A 27240-nucleotide genomic window follows, 5' to 3' on the forward strand; every position below is an offset into this window, starting at 1 on the left:
TTCTTTGTGGGCTCCTTTTGGACCCCACGTGGGGAGTGCCGGAGAGGCAGCGAGACTCTGCCAAACATCTCAGTGCCTGGGTATTTGACAGGGCAGGCAGGACCAAGCCGGAGGGGCAGATTCCCGCGGGCGAAGCCGATGCTGTGTCTGCAGGATGACATTTCCTCACTTCCAGCCTTATTTTCATGCAGCCCCCGTTTTGCTTTTGCAGCTTTATCTTGTTCACGTTGGTCCAAAGGATGTTCCTGTCCTCTGGGCATCCGGATGCTCTGGCCGTACCCTCAAAACATCTCATTCAGCATCTCCGTGTACTTGCCTGTGCGTGCAGAGAGCGGGCAGAGCAGGGGAGGGTGGTTTTAAAAATGAGCTCTGTTTGTAGCCTGACAGCGAGCTGTGGGCTGGCAATGGCTCAGCTGCCAAGGCCACCCTGCGAGAGGCATTTCACCTCCACCTGAGGATGCGGTCAGCCTCAGCCACCCCTCCCTGTCCCCCTTGTCCCGCACGTTTCCCATGGTCCCCGTGGAGATCTATGACCGGAGATATCCTGAGGCACCAAAGCATATTGACCCGCAATGGCACGCTTCCCTCCCAGCAATTGCTCTAATGGGAACTGCTCAGAGCATCCAAGGCACCGGTGCGGCTCCATTAATCACAGCCGCCTCCCGCCTGGCACGGGCTGCCCTCGCTCATCACCGCGGTCCTTCGGGTCGGTGTCGGGGAAGAAGTCCTTGGGCACGTTGTGTCCTTGGAGCTGGAGCACATGGGAGAGCATCTTCCCGTCACGCTGATGTGTGAGCGGTGGCAGGGGCTGGCACAGGCAACAAACCCCCCCCCCCCAGCCCCGTACTCCCGCTCCACCCCAAAACACAGGCTCAGAAACCTGCAGCTTTTGCTAAGGAACTGCTGTCACACCCATCATCTCCCCCCAGACGTGATATTTGGGGATCATCCTCCCTTCTTTCCCCATCCCAAAGGCTGGCTGCTTCCAGACTCATCGCTCTTAAGTGCTCAGCGGGCAGGTACTCGCTGCAGCTGGCCGGGATTGCAAAAAGCATTTAGCGGATATAAGGCATGAAAATAGTGCCAGGCAAGGGGTGATCAGAAATCATTTAGACTAGGCAAAACCAGGCCATGCCAAATTTGCAGGCAGCCTGACACGTGGAAGGAGCATTTGTGAACGGAGCTGAAATGAATTATTTGAAGATGCTGCAGTATCTCTACGTAGCTGTGGCCAAATGATACCCGAGCACTCAGAGGCAGGCGGGCAGGAGGGGGTGTCTGTCCAGGATCTTAGTCCCGGGCTGTGTTACAGCTCGGGTTTCTCCTTCAGATCAGCAATATCTTTGCACGGACGTGAAGGCACAGGCCAAGAGGAGGATGGGGCATGGTGCATTGCCCTGGCCAGAGCAGCTGCTTCGCGCTTCCCCGGCTGCGAATGCACCTCAGGCTCACACTGAAAATACGGATCCCAAGTGGGAGGGATGCAGAGGGGGGTGGTTAAAGGCAAGGAGTAAAAATGTCCCAGGTTTGGTCCTTGACATGTTACAAAATGCTGGGGGAGGGCTTGGCTTGCTATCCTCCTCCCTGAATTTGTACCTCTCTGGGGCAGGATTTGGCCGAGGGTGGCTGATGCACTTTGTGAAGGGGACACAGTGGAAGCAGGATGGAGAGACGAGAGCCACCCAGGCATGGAACGTTCTTCTCTGCCCTGCTCAGCCTTTTTTCCCCTCTTCTGATCTGGCCCATCATCCGTTTCCCAAGGAGGTTTACTCCAACTGTTTGGTGTTACCAGCTTGCTCTACAGAAAGCCAGTCCCAAGGATGAAAACCCCAGGGAGAACAAAGCTCCTGCCTGCAGGTCTCCTTCGTCCTGCTGGGCCAGGAGCTGCCCAGGCTGGTGTGGGAGCCCCAACCCCACCAGCTCAGACCTGGGTGCTCAGCACTGTGCAGATCCGCTCTGGGAAAGAGGCCGAGCCCAGCAACACAGGCTGGGGAGCAGAGCAGCGGTGATTTATGTCCACGCTGGATGGAGCACCACCCACTGGCAGCGCAGCTTTGCAAGGCGAAACGTGTTGCGAAACTGCCCGAGGAGAAGGTGTCATGTCCCAATTTCTCAGGAAGATGACTCAGGTTTGCCGATTCCCAAGTCAGGATTAAGGCGAAATGACAACCAGGGATCCTTTAACTCACAAAACTCAATTTTTATTGGCTCGCAACAATTGGCATGCTCACCACCAAAAGTGGTATGCTCGCAACAAAAATTGGCATGAAACTATGTCAGTAAACTGTGTAACATGTGCTAACCCTACATCAACAAACATATACTACAGGCCTTACTTATTTGGGAATCGGTTCAGGGAAGAGAATAAGGAGACCCTCCCTTTGAATCACAGGGTTCAGGGCAGACCCCCTTGCTTTCTAGACTCCTCAGTGAGGAGCCCAGGGGCGGCTGGATCCACTCCTAGTCCCAGACTTGGTCAATGGTTTATGTCTAAAGGGATGAGGTGTAGGGATTATGGAAAAGGGAGAGAAGAGAAAGATGTCATCAGTTCAGTCAGCTGAGGGTCGGTGGGCTTGCACACATGGGGCTTCAGGTTTTGTCCTTTTATCATCTTTGCCCCCTCCTTCGGGTGGGCACTCGAACTCATTAGACTAATTAGGGAGCCTTTGGGCTGTGGGCTTGGGAGGGATCGTCTGGGGAGTAGATTCCCCTTCCCTGTAGACCTGATCTTTGGCCATCCATGGTGAGCTGCCCTGCTCAGCACATCAGAACAGCACATCAGAGCAGGGAGCTGTGCCCCCTCCTGCACACCCTCCCCTCCTGTTGCTGATGGCTCCTGATGGGCTCTGATGGGCTTCTTTTCACCTGGAGTTCCTTGCTAGGCAGTTAGTCAATATGCAGAACTGCCCCACCACACTGTTTGAGACATTAACTCCTTCAGTCTCTCGCAGAAGGCAAGCAGCTGCTTTTGGGACACAGCCCCCAGGCAAAGGTGCTGGTTAGGGATGGAACTCGCTTTCCGAGGTTGCATAGTCATGGACTTCGTGCTGCATCTGCATCATTCCCACCTCTGCTATAGATGATTCAGCATCTCCATCACCAGCAGGCAATGGCAGAACCCACTTGGGTGATGTCCTCTGGTGATGCTGGTGTTCAGGGGGCTGGAGTGTACCCTGGCCTCCCTGGCAGTCAGCGGCATCGGCTTCCAAGGCAGCAGGAATGGGATGGAACATCAGGAGATCTCTGCTTGGTCTTCCCCCCCTAGCGGAGTGTGTTTTCAAATGCTGATGAAATGCTTCAGATGTCATCAAGACTTCTAAGTCAACATGGCAGGACCTCACTGCCCACAGGTGGATTAAGGTTCAGCAAAACATACTGGGAGACCGGTGGCAGATGAAGGGAGCAATGGGAAAGGAGCTGCCTTAACCGTGGAGGCTTTCTTGTGTGTCCAAGCTGCCACGCAACGTTCCACACGTGCTGCCTGTGCTGGGTTTCTACAGGGATGTGCCCAGGCAGACGAGGGGTTGCAGCAGCTGATGCTTTAACTTGCCTCCAAGCACGGAAGGGCAGCGGGCAGCTCGAATTCACCCAGCTCAGCATCTGCAGCATGGCTTGCACTTGCAGTCTTGCAAAAGCCTTATAAATTTTTTAGATCAGCCCAAAGTGCCTGCTGAGTCGGCCAATCAGCTCCGGTGGATTAAGGAAACTTACCTTAAATTATTAACAGCACACAACCAGACACGAGGCCCGTGGGGTAGAGGTGGGAAAGGAGAAGTTACTCATTCCTCCTCCTCCAGTGGGTGCCACGAGAGCAGCCAGCACCAGGCTGGGGATGGGCAGAGGTGTCTGCTCACGCCTTGGAGGATGGTCCCATCCGTGGGGTGTTCCCTTCTCCATCAGGAAACCCCAACAAGGCATCAGTGCTATACTGTGAGTGGGGCGTGCTTGCTTCGTGGAGATGATGTCCCTTTTGGAAACTGGCTGTTGGTCCACGTCCAGCCCCCCCTACACCTCTCTCTCCTTCCCCCTTCTTCCAGGTCCATCGGCTTCTCAAACAACCTCTTGAAGAGCTGATCCGCAGCAGTACAGGAGAGCCAGCCCTGACGCTTTTTGACTTTCCTACCACCTCTAGTAATTTTCCCCCCACAAGCTTTAAATTTCAGGTAATACAATCACAGTTGCAAACTCTGGTCCCCAAAGAAATGACAATAAGCAGTTTGCAGCTCCCCAGGCTGTACCCTTTGCTTCGCTATGGACGTGCTGCCTGCCAGGGCCACGTTTTGCAGAGGTGGGACGTGGAGCTGGATTTCTTTTCCTTGGCAGCTGCTCCAGCAGGACTTTGTCCCTGTTTCCACGAGATGGCATCGCTGAGGTTGCTACGGAGGGGAAGCATCCACCGCTACTCTGCAGGGAGGACAGCGATGAAAAATGCCTCCAAATAAAAAAAGGGTTGCTAGGAAAAAATGCCTCCGAGTTCTCGATTGGGGGGTCCCAGTGCACCTGGCTGTGGTAGAGAGGAATTGGAGGAGAAAACAGTGTTTTAAAATGCATCTCACCAGCACGGCCCTATATATCACCCGCCACAGGCCACGCGACACCCGCCTGCTTTCCCACGGTGCTGATGGCTCTCAAATCAACTTGAGTTTCCTGCAAGGTTTGCCAAAAGCCATCTGTGGCCCACTTCGAGGTGATGTTGGGTTGCTTATAATTTTGGTAGAAACCCAAAATGGGTCACCCACCCTGAACAAAGCATTGTTCCCAGAGTGCCTCTAAGCCCTGCAGGGTCGGACAATGATTTGCACGTGGCAGGTCGTTGATCTGGTCCCAAAACCTAGATCCACAATGAGTCTTCAAACTCAAGGTGTGGGTAGAGGCAGGTCGTGGCTTCATTTGATTTTGATTTGAGATCCCTAGAAATTCAGCATACTCGATTTTCTTTTTCGAACCTCATGCTTTGAGGTGGGTCTAAATCAGAACATTTCTGTTTATTCTGGCTCTCTACAGAGCCTGACCCAAAACCTCCCAAAATGGGGGATGCTGGAGCTGCAGACATCTCACTTCAGGCCCTGCCTCTTCTTTCTGATCCTGCAGATTACCTGGGCTACCAACAGCACTGAAATCAGGCTGAAAATTTGGACCTCTTGTGAGCCATGAACAAGTTTGAGTTAAATCCTCTGGGGTTTATATTTTTCCTTTTCTGCAGCTACACTGTTAATTACCTCACTACTTGTGCATCGCTCCCAGAGCATCTTTCACAGCTCCCCTGGCATATTTCTATGGAAACGTAGCTGTGGTTTTGTCAAACTTGTTTTTGCTTTTAAAATAGCTATAGAGGACCAGGTGCAGACTTTATGCCTACTCTTCCCTGTCCCTCTCCTGAGCCCAAGGTTTTCCCCACTCCTGCTGTGCCAGGGTCCAGCTCTCGTTGGGGACCAGAGAGCTGGAGGTACCTGCACAGTAGTGGGGGAATGTCCCCATGGAAGCTCCTGTTCTTGCTGCTTTTAGGGATGGAGGAAAAACATGCCTATGGTGATGTTCTCCTGCCCTGCTTGGAAATACCCAGGAAGGGGCACAAGTCTGCCGTGCTGGCTCAAGGACAATGTGCCTCAGGAGCCGAGAAATGCATGAGGAGCTGGAAGATGAGATGAAACCATTAGTGGGAAAACAACCTCCTCCCACAGTCGTGCTGTGCCTGGAGGGATCCCCAGGTCCCTTTCCAATTTGCGGCATGCCAAGGACACGGCACTTCGTAAAGCCCAAATGCTGCAGAGACCTTGGGCACCAAATCCATTTCTATGGATGAAGCTGGTGGCTGCTGGGGGTGTGAAGAGGGGCGAGGAGCCTTGGTGGTCTGCGCGCACAGTTCTGGGGAACGTGGCTCAGTAAGCTGGTATGGGACCGGGATGTGGGATGGGGACAGTGTTGGGGGAGCAGGCGGTGATGGCTTCATGCAACACTCTCTGTAATTCAGCTTGGTGTCTGCTCCTTGAAGCTCTGCCTGGGGACATTTAGTGCTGCAGAGCATCACATGTTAATTAGAATCATTAAGGGCTCCTGCAACACAAACAATAATGATGCTTGTGCCTCTGGAGCTCTCCTGGGAAGGACCTCGCATGATGCAATCCTTCACAAAGCCCATGCATGGCGTCCACTCCCGGCACTGTGGCTTCCTCTAAAAGCCAAGTCATGAGCCAGACAACCTCAGGATGCCCCAGCACGCTGCTAACCCCACCTTTGAGAAGGAAATATCCCTTGGAAATGTCTCCAGACCATTGCGGTGGGGTGAGAGTAGCACCCTCACACCTCGTCCCTCCATCTCACTGCCCCACCGTACCACCTCCCGCTCCTCCCCACGCTCGGTGCTCCCACCCTTTCTCCCTCAAAGCACCCGGCTGTTTCATTTTGGTCAATCCTAAATACTTGGCAACCACAATCCTTCGGATTGGGGCAGCTGCCACTGGGTGGAGCGGGGAAAGGCACAGACCTTGCCCCAGGCTGCAAGTTTGCGGTGGGAGCCAAGACACTGTCCTGGGTGAAGACCATGAATTTGGGGGCTTCTTGGGAGTGCCGAGTCACGTCTGAGCTCCAGCACATGGCTTCAGTTGGGGAGAAACGCTCCTGTTGTGTTGTTTGGAAAGGGCTGGGGGATCCGCCATGTGTGAGGCAAAGAAAGGTGCAGAGAGAAGGCAGCCTTGGCCACTTCTCCCAAACTGATTATGAAGAATAAAAGCGATGCTGCCAGCCCTTCCAGGAGGCATGGGGTATGCTATTTTCTCTCTTTAAATGGCCTAACTTTAGGGGGTTAACTGAAGCTTATTTTGCATGGAAAAAAATGATAATGAAGACCCTTATAACTGGTATTAGACACTTGAGCAGGTTAAGGAGAATATAAAAACCCAGACTGTCATAAAAGCAGGCCCTGCTTTAGGCTGGGGGAATCAGACCAGACACCTGCATCGGTTGAGGGGCGAGAGCTGGGTAAGGACTGGACCCTGGTGACACCCTGAATATGGGTGCCAAGCTCTCCTCCTTCCCCCATATTTCCATCCCAGCCCTGCCTATGCCCATCCCCACCATCTGCTCTACGTGGGACTACACAAAACCCAGCAAAACCAGCCCCTCTCAATGACAGACACACACACAGAGCTCCACACTTTTGGGGTTGGTTGGTTTGTTTTGTTTTTTTGTTTTTTTGTTTGGGTTTTTTTTTTTCCACTGTGGATGTTGTACCAGTTTTATTGGTAAAATTAACATGAAGCCTCACAAACGCTGGAACATGCTTTTCCTTTTAAAGAATTTCCACTGGACCTTAATGGTGAGCATCCAGTCGTTGACATATAAACTCTTACAAGCTGATGTGCACACATGCGCCCGGGGGAGACGGTGGCAGCGTCCTGGTGTCAGGGATGGTTTCTGCGCGATGCACTGGGAGCCCACGATTCATTTGCCAGCCTTCTGGGCCTTCTGGGCAGACTTGGTGACTTTACCGGCCCCACCGCTTTTCTTCTCCACGTTCTTGATGACGCCCACAGCCACGGTCTGCCGCATGTCACGGACAGCGAAGCGGCCTGTGGGATGGAGAGCGGGGGGACGTGAGTGAAACGCCTTGTTTTCGCTAAGGATGAGCTCTTCTGGATGGGTGATGGTGGGATCTGCACCCACCACTCATGATGCCATGCATTACCCCTGTCCTTGGAGCAGGTTCCTGCAGGAACCAGCCCTGAGCCATCAACCCTTGCTCTGAGCACCAAGCTAGCCCTGATGCTCCTCTCTGTTTAAATGACTATTTATTAAACTTAAATCACATCTGTTCTCTGCAAGCTCCTGGTATTGCTAAAGTTTCCAGATGTGCAACACCATCCAAGGAAAACACGGCACTTCCCTACTTTCAAAGGTGACCTCTGCTGAGCAAAATTCCCTCTTTCTTCTCCTGACCAGTTGTGTTTTAGGGTAGAGATGGGGAAGCCGGAAAATGTTTGTGTTCAGAAACTATCAGGGTTTAGTAACCTTGAAGGAAAGGTCCTGTTGCTCCCCGAGGAAGAACCCAGCCCTGCCTTTGGAAACCAGCTCAGCAGAGAGCCCGTCCCACCCCACCAGCCCTAACACAGTTCATGCATCAGTTTTGTGACCCCAGCGCATGGGGGAGCAACAAAACGTCCTCAGCTCCCTCCTCCCCAGTCTAACTGGTGGGGGATACTGGGAGAGGCTCAGCACGTCTGGTGTGAGCTCTACACCCATAGAGCCTTCATGCTCCTCCACAGGAGACCTCCAAAGAGCTGTTCCCTTACCGAGGGGTGGGTACTGGGAGAAGCTCTCCACACACATCGGCTTGCCAGGGATCATCTCCACGATGGCCGCGTCGCCTGATTTCAGGGACTTGGGGTTGTCCTCCAGCTTCTTGCCGGAGCGCCGGTCGATCTTCTCCTTCAGCTCAGCAAACTTGCAGGCGATGTGTGCGGTGTGGCAGTCGATGACGGGCGAGTAGCCGGCGCTGATCTGACCGGGGTGGTTCAGGATGATCACCTGAGGGACAGAGCGGTGTCAGGGCAAGGATGGGAGCTGGAGGATGGTGGCAGACCATGCACGGTGGCACCACCAGCTCTGCTGACCTGAGATGTGAACTGTGCTGCCTCCTGCGGCGGGTCCGACTTGCTGTCCCCGCAGACGTTCCCGCGGCGGATGTCCTTGACGGAGACGTTCTTCACATTGAAGCCAACGTTGTCCCCAGGCAGAGCCTCGCTCAGGGCCTCGTGGTGCATCTCCACGGACTTCACCTCAGTGGTGATGTTCACGGGTGCAAAGGTGACCACCATGCCGGGCCGCAGGATGCCAGTCTCTACGCGGCCCACGGGGACTGTGCCGATCCCTGTGGAGACAAGGACAAAAAAGAGCGAAATGTAACTTGCTTGGCATATCCCTGGGCTAGAGCCTGGCTGCAGCAAAAGCAAGATATCTCCAGTGGTTTAACAAAAGACCATGTTTGCTTCTTGCCCCAAACCCCCCAGTTTTCAGCTGCAAGGTCAACTTTAGGCTCTTCAAAAATACTATGAGTCCATCCTTTCTACCCAATGTTTTGTAAAAAAGGAGAAACATCATAATCAGAAGGCCCTGAGCAATCCACGTGCCCCAAAAGTTCTTCCTTTGTAGGGGCTGTGACATCTCCTGCACGGAGGACTGGGCACATCATGGCGTGTGTGCAACAATACGCTCCACATCCCTGATGGCCACAACATCCACTTGGGAGGAGGACCAGCTGTGCCAGGGAACGAGGGTGGCTAATTAAATGAAGGGGACCTTTTACACCCTGTGTCATCAGGAGACTTTGGGAAAACTCACCTTTGGAGTCAGGTGAAGAATCATTAAGAGAAACAGCCTCGAAAAAGAGGATGGGGAGGTTGGCTGGACCCATCAGCTCATCCACATCTACCCTGCTGCCTCCACCCCCCAGCTTCCCACGGTGTCCCTGCTCTCTAAGGACCTACTTCATGCTAAAACCATATCTCTTTGCCCCAGCTGAGCTAGGGGAGGACACAGACCTGCTCATCACTTTCCTCTCCACTGCAAACAAATGACTGCATTAAAAAGCCTCCTAAAACCCATGCGCAATCCCTGCCTGGTTTCTGCAGCACATGTGTCCTTGGAAAAGCATGGAAAAGGGCTGGAAAAGGCTCTGCCTGCCTGATCCGGCAGCCGGGTGAGTCAGCAGGGCTTTCCACTGCTGCCAGCAGGTCAGAGAGCTCATGGGGTATTTATAGCTCAGAAAAGCATCCCCATCACTGCTCCAGAGGGAAAGGGAGATGCACCGGCCACTGCGTTCCCTACATGGCTGGCACCACGGTCCAGCTCAGCAGATGGAGGTGCCGGTGATGGACACCAGCATTTGGGAAGCACGGGCAGACTGTGGCCAAGCTGCCAAGCACCAGTCTCACCGGTGGCCCTCCCTGCTGGTCTTTTCCCTCATCTGGGTCCCAGCACGTTTTTTGCTGCCTCCAACTTGCCTTGCGAGCCATGACCTCTGGGGACACCCAAATTCGCAGCCATTCTGGGATTGCATGTTCCCTGGGGAGAGCTCACAAACCTGCTGCTCCTCTCCGGTCCCTGGGCACCTTTAGGCATGTCTACCTCCACCCCAGACAGCCCTGTCTCAGACGGGGTTTTTGCCCTGGAGCTACCACCCTTCTCCTCCACATTATCTTGAGTTTGAAGAATCCAATCCCTTCAGTTTCCCAATACCTGGAAATGTCATGCCCAAATCTCCCATGGAACAAAGATTCCAGTTAAAGCAGAGGGAAGAGGGACAGCGGCAAGGCTTTTGCTCACCTCCGATCTTGTAGACGTCCTGGAGGGGCAGGCGCAGGGGTTTATCTGTGGGGCGGGTCGGGGGCAGGATGGTGTCCAGGGCCTCCAAGAGGGACACCCCACTGGCATTGCCTTCCTTGCGCTCCACCTTCCAGCCTTTGAACCAAGGCATCTGGAAACAGAGCAGCAACAAGATGCACTGAGTGTGCCTGTCCTCAGCACCCAGAAGCGATCCCAGAGAGATGTCCCACCAGGACAATCTTCACGGAGTCAGTCCAGCCATGTCCTGGCTTTACCTGGGGGCTGGGGAGCTCTTTCCACTCCACCATCCCTGCAGGCTTATCTGCACCCCTTTGCTCAATCTCCCCCCTTCTCTTCTAGAAACGTGCAAAACATCCATTAACAGGAGAAAAAGGATGGAAGTGGTTGAAACCAGCAAACTCACAGCCCCCGTTTCCAACACCAACCCATGGGCGCTACACCAGCTGCCTGGATCCTGCCCTCCAGCAATGATGCCTCCAGCACAGGGACCACAGGGTCTCCAGCCAAGTCCCAGCTACAAAACTCCCAAACTTCAGTCCTGGGGACCAAGTTTCTTCCAGGTGAGCCCCAGACAGACACTTCTCCCCACTCACTCCTGCTATCACCCCTCCAGGATTTGGATTTTAAACCCTGGCTTGGAAGATCCTGGAAACGCAGTGCTTGCACTAGGGCTGCCGAGGGGCAGGATCATTTTTCACAGATGCTCTCTGCTCCTGCCCTAAATTGGACCCTTGAAGCTAAAACTGGCCAGAAAAGAGGCAGAGAGGTATGGAAATGCGCTCAGCAGAGGCCGTGGTTTGATGCAGGGAACCACAGTGCTGTCTTGGGGTGATGCTGCACATCTGGAAGCTGTAGCAACGCCTGGGGCTTGCCAGCAAGAAAAATTCAGCCCTGGGTCTGAAACAACCCTGATACAACAAACAGAGATCAGAGCCTGCAAGGTCATTCCCCCTTCCTCGGCACAGAAAGGTATAGACAATATTTTCCCACTCAGTTGTAAAATGCTGCCCGTGTGCCCCGGCTCCATCCCACACTTTATGGACATGGCTTTTCCCTTAGGCACCAACACCAGTGGCACAGTGCAATGGGTGTGGGGCTGGGGCTAGGGGTGAAATGGGACCCCCAAAGTGCCCCTAGTTTCACAGCCATCCCTGGAGGACACGGCTATGTCAAGGCTGGTTTCTTATCCTGCAATCTGCACTGCTTTCGGGAAGAAGTAAGGTAGGGAAGAGCCAGGTCCAGCCAAGGAATTCAGCCTGCATCGAACATATTCAGGTCAGCCTCCTTTGGAGGGTGACGTCTGACACCAATTGTATTCCTTGGTGACAGTGGCAGGAGGAGCCTGGGGACATTTTTGCAGAGGAATCCTTCCCAGGGCACTGTAGCTATTGCTACGCAGCCAGCCCCAGCACCAGGCTAACAGCTCGGCAAAATGATAAATCCATCCAGCCGGTGACGGAGCCGCATGTGATGCGCAGGATGACTCAGACCTTCCCTCCAGCCTGCTGTCGCACGGCCCAAAATGCCGGGCAGGTGCCCGTGCAAGCAGCTGCCCCGACGGCTGCCTGCCCACGGGCTCTGCTCTCGAGGGTGACGGCCACCCATGTGCCCGTGGGTCCCGTCCCTCTGCCCCTGCACGGCTTGGGGACACGGAGAAATGGCAACCTCTGCCCCGTGATGCGGGGCTGTCAGAGCCGTCCTTTTTCCTTTCGATGCTTTAGCCAGAAAACTTGACATCCCAAGAGTCAGATAAAGATACGGTTTGGCACCTTCTGGGAGCAAATCCACTCTGCAACACCTCAGCATGGCCCTAGGGTGAGAAGCATCTGCAAGACCTGGTTTGCGCTGCCTCCTAGGGCCACGCAAGTAAAACCTCTCTTATGTATTCCCCAAATCTGCTTCCCAAAGAGCAATTCCTATTCCACCACTCCTATGGCAAAAGCAGGATCTGACCAAACCCCGCAGCCAGACAGGGTAAACCGCAGGCTCAAGCCCCCATAAATAACAGCTGAGCCCCAACTATTTTGCACCCCAAGTGCGTTTTACAGACCAGTCGCCTTTCTCTGATTTTACCCAACCCGTGAGCATCCCAGCACACCCACCCCACCCACCCCAACGTTGAGCCTGCAGCCCCAGGCCACCACGCTCCCTTGCCCCACAGACTGGGTGCCTTTGGGTTGCGGCATCCCAACAGGGTGAAAGTCTCCCAAACCACATCGAATGGCCCAGTTCTCTTGGCTGCAGCAAGAGAAAGCTGGCTTCACATAAAAGCCCATTTGCCAAAAAGCTCTCAAATGTCAAATTTTGAGGCAAGCGCAGCCCAGCCATCATTTTTTGCAGTTGGCCTTGGGCTGCTGTGCAACAGGGATGTGGGCTGGAGTCTCCCACGCAGAGCTGGCTCCAGCCTGACGTACCACCACACCTCCCCTCGCCTGGAGGTGACAGGAGCTGCAGGGACGTCACGGCTCTAATCCCCACTTTCTGATAAGTCCCCTGACAAACAGACAAGTCAGTTGACTGCCTTGTGCTTTAGAGAAAGCCTGCCAGAAATTGCGAGTGAAAAAAATCAGAGCTTTTTCAGGCAAGGAACGAGATGAGACGTATCTACACCAGCTTCCTGCTCGAGCTTTCCTAGACGTGGTGCAATATGGGGAGGAGGACTCTGTTCCAAGCTGGTGTCCTGGCAAAGGCAGGATGGGGACCTCCTGAGGACCGCAGCATGGGGAGGACCCTGCACCCTCTCCAGCAAAACTCATGCTAATCCAGATCTCTGGACAGGCTCTTTTCCCACTTCACCAGCTCAGGCAGCTTCTGGCAATCCACCCTGGAGCCAGCTGCCTCCTTACGGCCGAGAATTGAGTTATTTTGGCCCCTGCCTTCTCTTGGGCAGTGCATTATATTGAGAACATGCTCTGAGACCCATCCGGAGGAAGGGGGCCAGGGAGCCCCGTCCTGCTCCGTGCCTCCCCTCTGCAGCCTATTAATAGGAGAATTGTTCGGGATCATCTTCCCAGCCCAGCAGCTGCTGACATTTGGAGCCTGTCTGATTTGAGGCACCCAGGAACTATGTGGCTGGGTTTGGCATGGCCGCAGCTGACCTTTATCCCAGCTCTGCTCCACAGGGGACAGGAATCTCGTAAGCACCCCAAAAATTCCTTCCTTCCAAGCCAGCCCCAACCGAGCTGCTTTTCCCGTGCAAGGCTGTGAGCTGCGTTTCATGATGGTGTGAGCTTGCATTGCAGCACTCTTCTAGCTCAGGCTCGTGATCCCTGACCTCCCTCAATCGCTGCTACACTCGTACGTTGTCTCTCTCGTCACAGAGCCCTGACCCGTAATCCACAGGTGAAGTCCTGAAGTCCCCTTAAGCATCAAATTTCCCATTGGTTTCACAAGAGATTGCTGGGGATTTCTGGTCTGAGCAACTTGCTCAAGGTCACCCAGAAGCCAGCAGGAGAGCAGGGACCTTCCTCTGGCCAGAACTTTCCAGCCCATCACTTCTTTAGAAGACTAAAGCTGGGGTAGCTTTCTTTCCAAAAAACCAGTGTCAGATGAACAACTGTTATTGGCAGCCTGTCTGCCAAGAAGCCCCCATCCTTCTTCAAGCTCTTCTTTCTCCCCTGCTGCCATACGAAATAATGGCAAGGGCCCACCCAGAGCACCCTGCTTTTGTATCCCCACCATCCTCATCACTGATGGACAGAGGGAGGGCCTTGTAAAAATCAACTGGACAAGGAGCAGCCCCAAATGGATGCTCTAGGAAACCATGGTTTTGGCATGGGAAACTTGGTGCCTCCTGAAGAAAAAAGTCGCCTTAAGAAGTGAGATCCCAGCACTGGAACCGGAGGTGCGGCCACCACAGCGGCATTCAGCACCAACGGGAAAGGGGACCTGATACCCAACACGCGGGAGCTGTGTGGTGGGAGCCGTTCCAAGCCTGCGACCAGATCGTGTTATTTCGCTCAGAAAGCAACACCCTAAAACCACACATGATGTTCCTGCTGAGAGTGACAATTTCTGCAGATGACTCTAACATCACCACGGGTCTGACGATATGAAACCTTCAAATCGCACCCCACAAGCAAAGCCGTATAGATCATGTCCTGAAGATGCTCACGTTTAGCCACTGGGGTTTCTGGCCACGGTACAGCAACCAGCGTGCCCATGAACAGTGCTCCCATTCATCCTGGCTCGGTGCAAGCAGAGCTACGTGACAAACCCATCTATGCTAGCAACACGGGTCATTACGCACAACGGGTGCCTGAAATGTGCCCGTGGTTTTCAGAGCATGGGGGTCAGCTTCAGCCTGGATCAGGACAGCCGGGGTGGGGGGAAAAGTCTAACACAACGCACACTTACATTGGGAGAAGGCTCCAGCATGTTGTCTCCATGCCAGCCCGAGATGGGCACGAAGGGAACTGTGGCTGGGTTATAGCCGATCTTCTTGATGTAGGCGCTGACCTCCTTGACGATCTCATCGTAGCGTTTCTCGCTGTACGGGGGCTCTGTGGAATCCATCTTGTTGATGCCCACGATGAGCTGCTTCACCCCCAGGGTGTAAGCCAGCAGGGCGTGCTCACGAGTCTGCCCGTTCTTGGAGATGCCGGCTTCAAATTCACCGACACCGGCAGCAACGATCAGGACAGCGCAGTCAGCCTGGGAGGAGAGAGCTAATGAATTGCTTCTGTCCCCAGAGAGCACTGCTCCTGGTGACACCCCTGAGAGCTTTGAGTAAGTCCCAGACGAACGCTACTCATGGTTTGGACAGACTCCCTGCCAGCTGCTACCCATAACCCTGCTGATCTACCTCAAACCTGACCTCACTGCGTTATTTCAGACTTGCCAACAGTGCCTGGTTTTGCAGGGTGGGCTGGAAACCAGGGTGGGTTCCTCCAGGTTGCATGACTAACCAGGACCTCATCTTGATCATCCAGGGATGCACAGGCAAGGCCTGATGTAAAACCCTACTGAAGTCTTGCAAATAATCTCCCTGGGTGATGGATGAGACTACAGCCATGCAAACTGTGTTCCCTGGCTTACCCCTGTACCCAGAGCCCACAGCAGAAGCTGCATGGGTTTGACAGAAAGCCATGCCCAGCCCAACTGGCATCGCGATGAGAATCTCATTGGGCGTGCAGCGAGGCTCATCCAGCACCCGTCAACCCCAGCGAGATGCAGGAATGTTCTGCAGTGTGATGAGGGGAAAGCGCCCTACCCTGGAAGGGTAGACCATGGAGTTTGGCGATGTGATGTGGTTTATGGGACAGAGACAGCTGTTTTGAGAAAAAGGAAGGAGAAAAGACCCATGGAGTCTCCTTTAGCCAATAAAGGCTAAGGGACTGTTGGAAGTTTCTCGTACACCTCAGTTGGCTGAGGCTAAAATAATGTGGGAGACACCCTCACACGAAGGCCTGGAGGTCATAGCATCCCACCTCCCAGAGAGGCCATATTCATCCCCACCTCCTCCAAGTAGGGAAAATGGGGTGGAGAAAGCACCCCTCTGTGCCCAAGGAAGCCCTTTCTCCCAGACACCCAGGGAGGTAAAGGCCCATGGCGAACTGGGTCTCCTGGTGCTACTCAGCTTCTTGCGTGGACCCTGCTCAACGTCACTTGATGTCTGCTGTGTCAACTACTCACCTCCAGAAGGACTCCAACAGCACCTATGTGACCCTGGGCTCATCAGCAAGCCTCAGCCTCCCACCTCTGGCAGCTCCCCACTCCCTGGCCACCATTTCTCACCTGGGAGGTCCCGGTGATCATGTTCTTGATGAAGTCCCTGTGGCCAGGTGCGTCAATGATGGTGATGTAGTACTTGGTGGTCTCAAACTTCCACAGCGAGATGTCAATGGTGATGCCACGCTCGCGCTCGGCCTTCAGCTTGTCGAGCACCCAGGCGTATTTGAAGGACCCCTTCCCCATCTGGCCAACACAAAGGCAAGAGCCGGTGAGAAACCCAAGCCCATAGCCCCGGTACCAGCAACCTACCCTCTAGGGCACATCCCGGGCTCACATAGGCAGAGGGTCACGTTACAAACATTGAAGGCAAAAATCCCTAAATTCAATGGCAGCCATGATCTATTCTAATAAATACAGGTGAAAGGAGATATTGTTCTCAATGCGTTCCTCAACAGGATGGAGGAAGAGCTATGAAGCGAATTTGTGAGTGGGGCTGGATGGGCAGGAGCTGGAACCAGTGATCCATGAGGTCTCCTCCATGAAGCACCACGGTCCTGCACTGCTGCTGGGAAATCATGCTGCTACAGAACTACACAGCAATGGTGAAAATCTTCTTATTGTTGCATTTTAATTTATTAACCAAACCTGTGAGACAGCTGGTTAGTGGGAAAGGGCATCGCTGCATGAGTGAGCCCATAACTGACAGGGGTGGAGGAGGGGAATGGGTTAAAAGAAAATTAAATGCGAGATGGTTGCTATGAGCAGAAAAGAAATGTGATTGATTTTTGCCACAGAGTGTGCGAATTCACACAAAAAGCTACTGCGAGCTGCAGCCAGACCAACTGTTGTTGCCAAATGGCCAAAATCGCAGCCAACATTGTAATGCATAAAATCATGCTGGGTGAGATTAGCTACAGTAAATCTCTCTGTCCTGTGATAAAGCACATTCCTTGGTAAAACCACAATGTCACTTCTGAACTGCTTTCTCCTTTGGGTCGGTGTCCTTTGACATCATGCCATCAGGGAGAGCCGGAATTCCTCCCCCCCCCCTCCCCAGCATGGAGGTGGTGCTCCCAGTCTGAGCTGGGATCCTGCCAACGTGGAGTTGGGGCAGGACAAGACCAGCCTTTGCTGACCACAGCCTGCCGGGGCAGTCTGGGGAGCCTGGCAAAAGCAAAGGGTTAATGGGCATCGATCATCTCTTGGCCTCAGATGCAAGGGTTTTTCTAAGATGGAAAACGGAATTTAGGTCATTTGCGGATGATTTAATGGGCTCCTACCACTGAGCAAGGACAGATCTGAGATACCCCGCTCCCATCCATCCATCCTGGTGTTCTCTGCGACCATGGTTTCTTCTAGAGTATCAATGCGTAAAATTCATCCTGGCCAATTATAAATCACTGGTCCAGAGGGATGCGCTTCCTGATGGCAGGCAACAAACGCTTCAGTGATGATCCTCACCAAGAAGGCTAACAGAGCATCACATCTAAACCTGTCCTGCCCACGCCGTGCCCAGGGGCTGGTCTGCCCCGGCTCCCGCACTCCCAGCCAGCACCAGGAATTAACGGTGCCGGCCCATTTATGTAAGAGCTGAGCGCTGCGATGACTTTGCAGCTTGCTCTGGAGGATTACGGGCAAAATCCTAAAGCCAGGGGCAAGCCTCCCCCTCCTCGGAGGGGATACTGGGTTGAGAGGGTGATGCCCCATCCCTGCTGGGCAGCTGCGAGCTCTTGTACCTGCAGGGAGGGCAGTCGGGGGGAGGGGGTTGTGGAAAAATCCAGAATCAAATCTCTGCTCCTAAGCATCCTCCTGGCATCAGGCTTAGTGAGGGGGCAGAGCAGGAGCTCGGAGGTTAACCCTTTCCAGCATGTGCATTGAACCCCTCTCTTGCCAGGAAAAAGGACTGGGGGGGATCATTAGGGTGTGCTCATTTACTGCTGGAAACGGCGGAGATACACCGAGGAACAGTGCATTTTGTGCGATGCATTAATAACGGGTAGTTCTCGAGCGGGAGCTCGATCAGCACACCCTGAAGCCTTTCACCCTTCGGCAGCCTATTCCTTCACTTCTGGATGGGGAAACTGAGGCACAGAGCAGACCCCTGGCTCTCCCGCAGGAGCTAAGTGGGAATCAGCACCTTATTGCAGGCAATGCACACAAAAAGCCGGTCATCTCATGTGAACCCCCCCCGCCGAACTCGGTATCGTACGTAACATCAAGACAAATGAGATCCTTTATTTAGCAAACAGTTTCCCTCCTTTCACGGGGTATATTCAGTTACCCAGAGCTGTTGTTGAAAAAAACCCAGGGTATTATCTAGCTTTGCACAATACCTTCCCTGTTCAGTGCCAGAAACAGCCTGATTTTCCTTGATCAAACCCCAGCGGAAGGACAGCTTTCTATTTGGAGACCACAAATACTGATTTTCTTTTTTTAAAAATAGAACAACTCTTCTTTCGGAGATACTGTTACCTCTGCCTCTGAGTGAAAAAGAAAAAAAATAATCCTTTCTCTTTTCTCTTAAAAAAAAATATCAGACCCTGGGTTTTTTTGTTGGCTTTTTGGGTGCACACAGGCCTCCATTTCCTGCGAATGCCACCTAATGGAAGAAAACCCTTCCCCAGCCCTGCATCAGAAAATGGAGTCTGTAAGCTCAGTCAATAGGCTATTAATAGCAGCTTCCAGTCCCCGCGTATTCTGGCAAGTGAGTGAAAGTGTCTGTTCAATTAAAATAGCCGCAATCATATCTAGGATCACCTAATCAACGCCATATCCGATCTGTAGGTAAAGGGGGGGAATATATGGAGGGATATCAGCGACCATTTTAAAACAGGGGCGAGAGAGATCATTTTGTATGAAGGAAGAAGCTTTTCATTCAAAGGCTGGAAAAAAAGGCTGACAGTGAGGCAGGAAAATGGGTGGTTTAGCTGAGATGCTATCAGCAAATTCAAAGGCTTAAGACAGACAGACAGCAAAATGTCTAATCAAGACTGGCAGCTCTGTAAACCTTTTTTTTTTTTTTTAATTGAAATGTGGGATCTTGCCCAGAAAAAAATAAAAAAAGGAATCGAGGGATATCTGCATTAAAGATTCCTGGAACGATGACGACAAGCCATCTTCGGAGAGACCAGATCTGCCCTATCAATAACACAGCCAGGCTTTTCCTGGCTCACCCACCTCTCTAGAATTTACCATCATTAATTTCCGAGAGCTTCCAATTCACATTTTTTTCTTCCTCTTTAATCTCCGTGTTTGCCACATTATAGATATTGGGTGGTGCTTTACTGTGTGACAGCCTGCTGAATGCACGCACTATTAAATTGCTGTAAATGCCACCATTATAAGAGTTAAACAAAAGAATTTAACAGAAATGCTCACGCTTCGTGCCAGCTTTTCTGTATTAAAGGCTACCAATCGAGCTACACGTCAGACCACCCTCCTGAGAAAAATGGGAATGGGGCTTTTAACGAACTGGATCAAACGAGTGGTCCAGCTGATGCTGCACCTTGTCCCCAGCAGGCACTGGAAGTAGATGCTTCAGAGTGAAATTCAGAGAGTCCTGCACTAGGCAATGAGGGATTCTCAGATTTTCCTCCTCACGCACAATATTTAGAAGGAATTTCATGCCCTGAAGCACCATGGCTTGCGGCTTTTCCAGAATCCTGGTGATTCCCGCCGGTTCCCTAACCCATCTTGCAGACCTCGCTTGTGCCCCTGCCCTCATTAACAGCCCGCAGCAGGGAGTGCCCCAGCTCCGGAGAAGAGGGTGGCGAGCGCCCAAATGGCCTATTTTCCCAAGGCCAGAGAAGTCAGGAGGACCCAGGGGCGCAGAGGAGAAAAAAATAGATGGGAACAAAGGGAGAAAGAGAAGGTACGAGAAGGGCAGCGCCGGGAAAAGGGGAATATTGCCCGTGGGATGCTCGTGGGCGTCAGTGCGGAGCATCCCTGCGGGTGGGAGTGTGGGATGGGGTGGGGGGCACGCTGAGGGACGGGCTCCTCACCTCGGCAGCCTCCTTCTCAAATTTCTCAATGGTCCTTTTGTCAATGCCCCCGCATTTGTAGATGAGGTGCCCGGTGGTGGTGGATTTCCCAGAGTCCACATGCCCAATGACGACGATGTTGATGTGCGTCTTCTCCTTCCCCATGCTGGTGGGCTACGAGGGGCTGGCCGGGGCTGGCGGCGGCGGGGAGGGCTGTGGGAACGCGGCTGCGTTTTTGGGGAGGCTGCGGAGGGGGGGGGGGGAAGAGGCAGACGCGTCAAAAGAACCCCCGTGACGGCAACCTCCCGGCCCATCGGGGAGGGCTCTCCTCCCATCGCCCCACCTTCCCGCCGGACCACGCGCCCCATTCCCGGCCGGAGGTGCCCGGCCTCGTCTGGCAGCTCTGCCCGCGCTGGGATGGAGCCAGTCCGCCCCCAGTTGAGGCCAGTCGGGCTATTTCTGGCCGCCGCGTCCAGCCTCCGTGTTCTCCGCAAGATGCCACGTTTTTCAACGTCTCGCCCTCCACCGCCCTCCCGGAGACCCCCAGTTCCCAGGGCTACGTCATCGGTGCCTCGAAGGTGCCCTTCCTCCCCAGAAAAACCTTCCTCCGACTCAAGGCTGCTACTTGCTGCCTTCTCGGTCTTTCCAAACCCCAGGGCATCTCCTCCATGTCGTGGGTGCTCTGGGAGGAGCCGTGGGTGCCCTCGCCACTCCCAAGCCGTGCCCGGTTCGGGTGACAACATGGTGTCCGCAAAATGGGACGCACAAAAATAGCCTTCGCCCGCTCTCCCCCCAAGCGGGGCTGCAAATAGCGGGGTTGCCGAAAGCTCAGCGGCACTGGCCGAGCTTGCGGCGGGACCGGGACGGGGGGTTATTATATTTTGCTGCCGTGAATCTGGATGAAACGGAGGGAAGAGGCTAAAAACGCCAATCAATATATCTGGGGAGCTGTTCTGGCATCTCCCAAGCGTTACCATGGCTCTGCGGCTGCTACGCAAACCCGGCACAATTAGGAGCTTTAATTTGACGTCTAATAAAATCCAATTTTACGAATCTGCCCATAAAAGTAAAGCAGGTCAGGAGGAGTTTGCTGCTCTAACAGCGATTCAGCCATGCGGGTGATAATATCCCCTGCGAGAAGCCTCCCTGGGCAGCAAAAGCCCTGGCTGTGCCCCCCCCCCCCATTCCCTCCATTCCCTCCCCTGTCCTTGAAGAGCTCCAGCCTGGATCTGGCCATTTTGCAGCCCCCCCTGAGATGCCGGCTCCCCAGCAGCACCCAGCCCTGCCTGGGGGTCCCTCTCCCCCATGCGCACCCCCAGCACCCAGGGTGGGCAATGAGGGGGGGTGGGGGGGTCGCTTTAGGAACTGGGGGATTGATTTTCTTTTCTTTTTCTCCCCTCTAGGAGCTAAAAGCTGGGGGGGGGAGCGGGTTATTTCCCACCTGCGGGATGAAGGAATGGTCCAGCTCCATTCTCTCCCTCCCCACCCAGGGGTACCCCCCACCCCAGTGACCAGCAGCACCCCATGCACTTTAAGGGGGGGGGGGGTGTCTTGTATATGCACTGAACCCCCCCCCAACCCCTGGGACCAGGATATTCCCCTCCCTCCCCCAAAAAGCCCCGTTCCCCCCTTTTGCTGCGGATCGGGCCCCATTCCGGGGAGGTGGCGGGGGGGGGGGGGAGATGACAGGGACCCCCGGAGCTCTTACCGGAGCGGCGGTCGGGGTGGCAGAGGCTGCCAGCTTGGGCTCCGGCGGCTTTATCTCCCCGGGAGGGGCCCACCTATTGACGGCGACAGCGCAATGCAGCGACCCCCCCGCACTACGGCAATGCGGTACCGGGCGGGGGAGGAGGAGGCGCGCCGGGGGGAGGAGGAGGAGGAGGAGGAGGAGGAGGAGGAGGAGGAGGAGGAGAAGGAGGGGGGGGGGTGGGGAGAAACGGGGGACGGGGCTAGGAGGGAGGGAAGGTGGAGGGGTGGGAGAAATGGAGGGGGTGGGAGATGGAGGGGTGGGAAGGATGGGTGGGTGGTAAAAGGGATGGGAGGAAGAATGGAGGGATGGGGAGAAATGGAGGGGGGGGAGAAATGGGGAGGAGGGGGAGGGATGGGGAGAAATGGAGGGGGGGAGAAATGGGGAGGAGAGGGAGGGATGGGGAGAAATGGAGGGGGGGGGAGAAATGGGGAGGAGGGGGAGGGATGGGGAGAAATGGAGGGTGGGAGAAATGGGGAGGAGAGGGAGGGATGGGGAGAAATGGAGGGGGTGGGAGATGGAGGGGTGGGAAGGATGGGTGGGTGGTAAAAGGGATGGGAAGAAGAATGGAGGGATGGGGAGAAATGGAGGGGGGGGAGAAATGGGGAGGAGGGGGAGGGATGGGGAGAAATGGAGGGGGGGAGAAATGGGGAGAAATGGAGGGGTGGGAGAAATGGGGAGGAGGGGAAGGGATGGGGAGAAATGGAGGGGGGGAGATGGAGGGGTGGGAAGGATGGGTGGGTGGTAAAAGGGATGGGAAGAAGAACGGAGGGATGGGGAGAAATGGAGGGGGGGAGAAATGGGGAGGAGGGGGAGGGATGGGGAGAAATGGAGGGTGGGAGATGGAGGGGTGGGAAGGATGGGTGGGTGGTAAAAGGGATGGGAAGAAGAATGGAGGGATGGGGAGAAATGGAGGGGGTGGGAGATGGAGGGGTGGGAAGGATGGGTGGGTGGTAAAAGGGATGGGAGGAAGAACGGAGGGATGGGGAGAAATGGAGGGGGGGGGAGAAATGGGGAGGAGGGGGAGTGGAGGGGTGGGAGGGTGGGAGGCAGAGGTTGGAGGGAGGCAAGGGTGGAAGATAAGAGGGGTGGGAGGGTGGTGGATGGATAAAGGACGGAGAGATGGGAGAGGTGGAAGATGAAGGCGGGAGAGGGAGGTGGAGGGCTGGCGGAGATGGGGAGGTTGGAGGCGGGGGGGTGGGAGGAAGATGGAGGGGTAAGGGGAGATGGGAAGAAGGGCTTTTTGGAAGACAGGGGAAATGATGGCAGTGCTGGTCCAGGAGGAGTGGCGTAGATGGAGGCCAAGTGGGGCTCGGACCCCCTATGGCAGCCGGGGGCTGGAATTGGAAGGGGGCCCAGGGCCACCAAGAACCATGAGCCCTCGCTCTGCCCCCAGTGGGGCCAGTGGTGCAGAGGGGCTGTTTTCCCCCGTGTGCTGGGAGGAGAGGGGTCCCTGCACGGCACACGGGGCAAACGCGTCCCTGGGCAGAGCCCCGCCGGCGCTGACCCGCATTTCTGCCTCGGTGGAAATGCATTAGCCCAGGAGCAAACAGCAAAGCAAGGGACAAATGGAGCAAAACAGATTCCTGCACCTGCAACGCGTAGGTTGGCTGCTCAAGAATCTGTGGTTTATTAACGTCATCCCGTTGAATGGGAGATGGGGTTCAAGTCCCAGGGGAACAAGGAAACCGTATGTAATGTCCTTCGGTAATATCATGAAAATTTTTTTGCATAAAAAAAAATGAATATGTAGTGGTCAGAATATTTATACCTGTGTCAGCTGTGCAATTACAAGGCTAATGCAAATTTTTCTGTGTCCCAAAGCCAAATATAGGTCAAAAGAAAGCTAATTTTGAATTAAGCTATGTAATAGTCCAGGCCAATTTTATGGCCTAGACCATCCTTCCAGTGAATTTAACAGCTAAATCAGGTACCCTTAGGTACTCTTACGAAAGTACTCTTACCTTCATAGACTAAGGGTTAAAAACTTACACATCATCTAGATTAAAATGTTACTAACCTCTCATTAATGCTTAAAGGGAGACTTTATTTTTTTATGAATGTTATAGTCCATTGGTATTTTCTTAGAAATATGATAGGAAAGATATCTTTTACTTTTATGCAGCATTCCTTGCGCAACATAAACACTGAGTGCCAGAAAAAATAAAAAGAAATTTCCAAGAGGAAGGCTCTAAGAGAGCATTTAAAGGCATTGACCCAGCCTTGGTTTGGGATAGGAGCAGCAGACTTACCCCAGGTCTGGATGTGCTGGGAATGGACACCAAGTGCGATAACGCGTGGGAGGGATGGGTATATAAATACCTTATTCTTCCTATCCATATTTTAGCGCTTTGCCAAGAAATAATATCCCTTTTTTATACAAGGGCTGCAGGCAGCCTGGGAGCTGCCTTCAGCCGGGCAGAGGCTGCGTTTGCTAATGAAGACTTTAGTCTTTGTGGAGATGGAGTAAATCCCAGGTCCCTCTGCCACTTGGGCCAGGTGAGTATGGGACGGAGCTCTCCTCTCTCCATTCCTTCTCCAGTAAAAAGAATTTGAATTTTCACCCCTTTTTCCAGGCAGGGAAAAGAGAAACGGGCAGTGCGCTGTGCTTTACTTCTGCAATGAAACGGAGCCTGATGGCCCATCGGACTATAAATAGTACGGGACACGAGTAGGAGAGAGGGCTGTCAGACCTGGCTAATCCCGGCTCGGTTAAGCCACTTTACGCCCAGCCTCCGAGAAGCTTAAAGCCACAGCTATATGCCCAGGTCCGGCCGGTGCCCAGAGAAAAGGATTTCACCGAACACGTGTGGTCCCTGTGGACCATCAAGCTCGATTGTCACGCCCAAGTGGAACCGTTTTCCCTCTTGGAAAATAGTGGCAATCTGTCCTTAAATGTTCAGCTATGTAAAATTGAAGAGACCTGAGCAGGCAAAATCCGAGGGCGGCTGAAGTTTAGCGCCTCGTCTCCATCCATCTGGCTTCAGATTCTGGTCCCAGCTGAAACAACTCCCGTTCATCCCATTTAGGCTTGATTCCCTCACCCCAAAAACCATCACCAAATGATTTGGGGTCACTCAAGAAAACGGACACCCCCCGCAAAAGGAAGGGCAGGCTGCATACATGCATTATACGGTACCTCTTACCCCTTTCATCATCACCTCGACCCCATCCAGTCTCATAGCCCCCAGGTTAGGATCTGATGCTTTAAGCTGTGCTAAAATTTCCATTTGCCCAGACATAATAATTGAGTTTGTTGGGTTTTTTTTCTCCAAAGAGGCCCTGCGTAGTGTGACTGGGAGAGCGAATAATCCGCAGTGCCGGTAATTTGTATGTATCTGGGATGCGAACACCCCAGGCTGCCTGCCTGAATTTGCCTTCACGCTGGGGGTGTTTCTTCCCGTGAGTAACGCGTTCAGCTAACTGAGCACTTGTGGTTTTGTCGCTATAATATGCATCAGGTCTTCTTTGAAGGTGGGGGTTTGGGCAGAGCAGACAGCAGCCACGAGGGCTGCCTGCCCTGATGTCGCTCCAGAAGCCCTGCTCTCACCAGGGAAAAGTTGGAGCTGGACACAAGGAATGGCTATAAATTGCTATTTTCTTCCTTCTTCCCATGCAAAGAAATAGAGATATTTTCCCTGAAAGGAAGAAATGCTGGGCCTTATACTGGCCTCAGGCAACAGCCATGGGAAAAGCAGATCAGAGGCATGTAGGGCACTGGTTGTCCTCTATAGGGCATCTTTATGGAAGGGGTGAATGCTTCTTCCCATGGTCAGACTTCCAGCTCATTCCACACCAGTTTTGGAGGCTTTCCAGAGGCTTTGCACCCAGATGTTTCAGCATTTACCGCCTGCTGGAAGTGGACAAGCTCAAAACACCGAGACATTGGCCATCCTCTCCTCATCTATACAACACGCATCCCACGGCAATCCCCAGTGCCAGTGCCGGTGCATATAAAACAGGTATTCCCAGTTCAGTTAGGCCCCAGCTTAATTGGGGCTAAGACGGGATGGGATTCCCCGCTGCATCTCCCAGAGGTTTCTAGAGCATATTTACGTGGGGTTGGCTTTGAGGTCAACTTTTCCGGGCCCCCATGTTGATGTGTCCTGCCTCTCTCTGTGTGTTTGCCTGGCAGCACTCCTGGCCCAAGGCACCAAAACAGGGGAAGATTTCACGGAACCTTTAACGCGAGTAGGTTTTTCAGCTCGTGCTCATGCCGTAGTCCTGGAGAGGGGAGATGAAGACAGAAATGATGGGACAGAAAGGCAGGGGAAGGAGGAGAAGGAGAGTATTTTGAGGTCCTGCACTCAGCACATGCTGCTGATACCTTTAAATTGGAGCCAGGGGTTTAAAAATAAACTTCAGAAGCGATAACAAGATGCCCAAGCCCTCCAGCCGCCCAGCCAGCTGGGGACGGTGTCTGGTGTCACCCCTGATGGGACAGCAGTCTACCTTGTACGGGGCAGGCTGCACTCAAGGACCCACCATCGTGCTCACGCCGCTGGGATTTGCCCCCCGGGGTTTCGGTGTAGCCACAGGCATCGGGTGGTAGCAATGCTGAAGGGACAATGCTTAAGGACCTTTAAAACTGTCCTCGTCCATCCCGGGTGTGGGGGGATGCTCTGCCAGAAACCTTTTTTCCACCAAATGGCTGAGTTATGGGGTTGAGATGGGAAACTCCCTCCGCTCTAGGGCTGCCACCTCTCCGAGCTCAGCAGAACCTCAGGGATTATAAAACGCCCTTGGGTGCACATCGCCAGGTCAAACGCAGCAGCTCCTCGCCGAAACTCAGATTTCCTCTGAAGATTTTAACTCCTGCGCTGCTCTTCACCCTCCCCTCTGTCACTTTAATATTGCTACTCTATTTCTTCCAGCTCTCCAAGATGCCACTGGCAAAGAAGAGGCTGTGGAAGGTAAAACTGCTCAATGTGAGCCGCTGTCCATTCCGGGAAGCAGCCAGGATGAATATTTCCACACTCTGAAATTTTTTTTGACACCAGGGGAGGAGAAAAACACCATTTTAAATGCATCTCTTCAGGGACACCCTGGCATTTCTGATGCCTGGATGTAGCATCTGCGGGGGCTGCGAGAAGCTGATCCCGTAAATCTCCCTGTGTGCCGAGGAGGGGACAGACCCTGATCTAGGTCAAGCCCAAGTGAGATAAGACACCTCTGCCCTGTGGTTTAATGCTGTTTGCAGGATGCTCGGTTGCTCCTGGACCACACTGATTTTACGGCAAGGGAGTCTGATGCTGTATCAAGCTACAACAGATTGATGTGTTTGTTTTGGCAGCCGTGCACATCTCCGAGTTAGGAAAAGCCTGCATTAATCCTGGGGATGGCTTTTCATATTAAACCACAGCCACTGAGCGAAAAGAGCCCTGGCTGCCCATATCTTCCCATCACTTTAGTGGAAGGGCTCTTAATGGAGATACCTGGCTGACAGCATAAGCTCCGGATGCATCCAGAGGGAGAAATAAGGATCAGGGAACTTAATGA

General features: G+C 53.7%; 1 protein-coding gene across 1 annotated transcript; it reads right to left on the reverse strand.

The window, feature by feature from the left end:
• Positions 1 to 7153: 7153 nt before the first annotated feature.
• EEF1A2 (eukaryotic translation elongation factor 1 alpha 2) lies at positions 7154 to 21834 on the reverse strand. Its single transcript, XM_049816995.1, has 8 exons — positions 21703 to 21834; positions 20016 to 20238; positions 16078 to 16257; positions 14698 to 14994; positions 10321 to 10471; positions 8610 to 8866; positions 8289 to 8523; positions 7154 to 7568 (listed from the first exon to the last, which is right to left on the reverse strand). The coding sequence occupies exons 2-8, from the start codon at positions 20157 to 20159 to the stop codon at positions 7441 to 7443; spliced, it is 1392 nt and encodes a 463-aa protein (XP_049672952.1). The 5' UTR covers positions 20160 to 20238; positions 21703 to 21834; the 3' UTR covers positions 7154 to 7440.
• Positions 21835 to 27240: the final 5406 nt, after the last annotated feature.

This window comes from Accipiter gentilis, chromosome 14 (genome assembly GCF_929443795.1).
Source record: "Accipiter gentilis chromosome 14, bAccGen1.1, whole genome shotgun sequence".
Taxonomy (NCBI): domain Eukaryota; kingdom Metazoa; phylum Chordata; class Aves; order Accipitriformes; family Accipitridae; genus Astur; species Astur gentilis.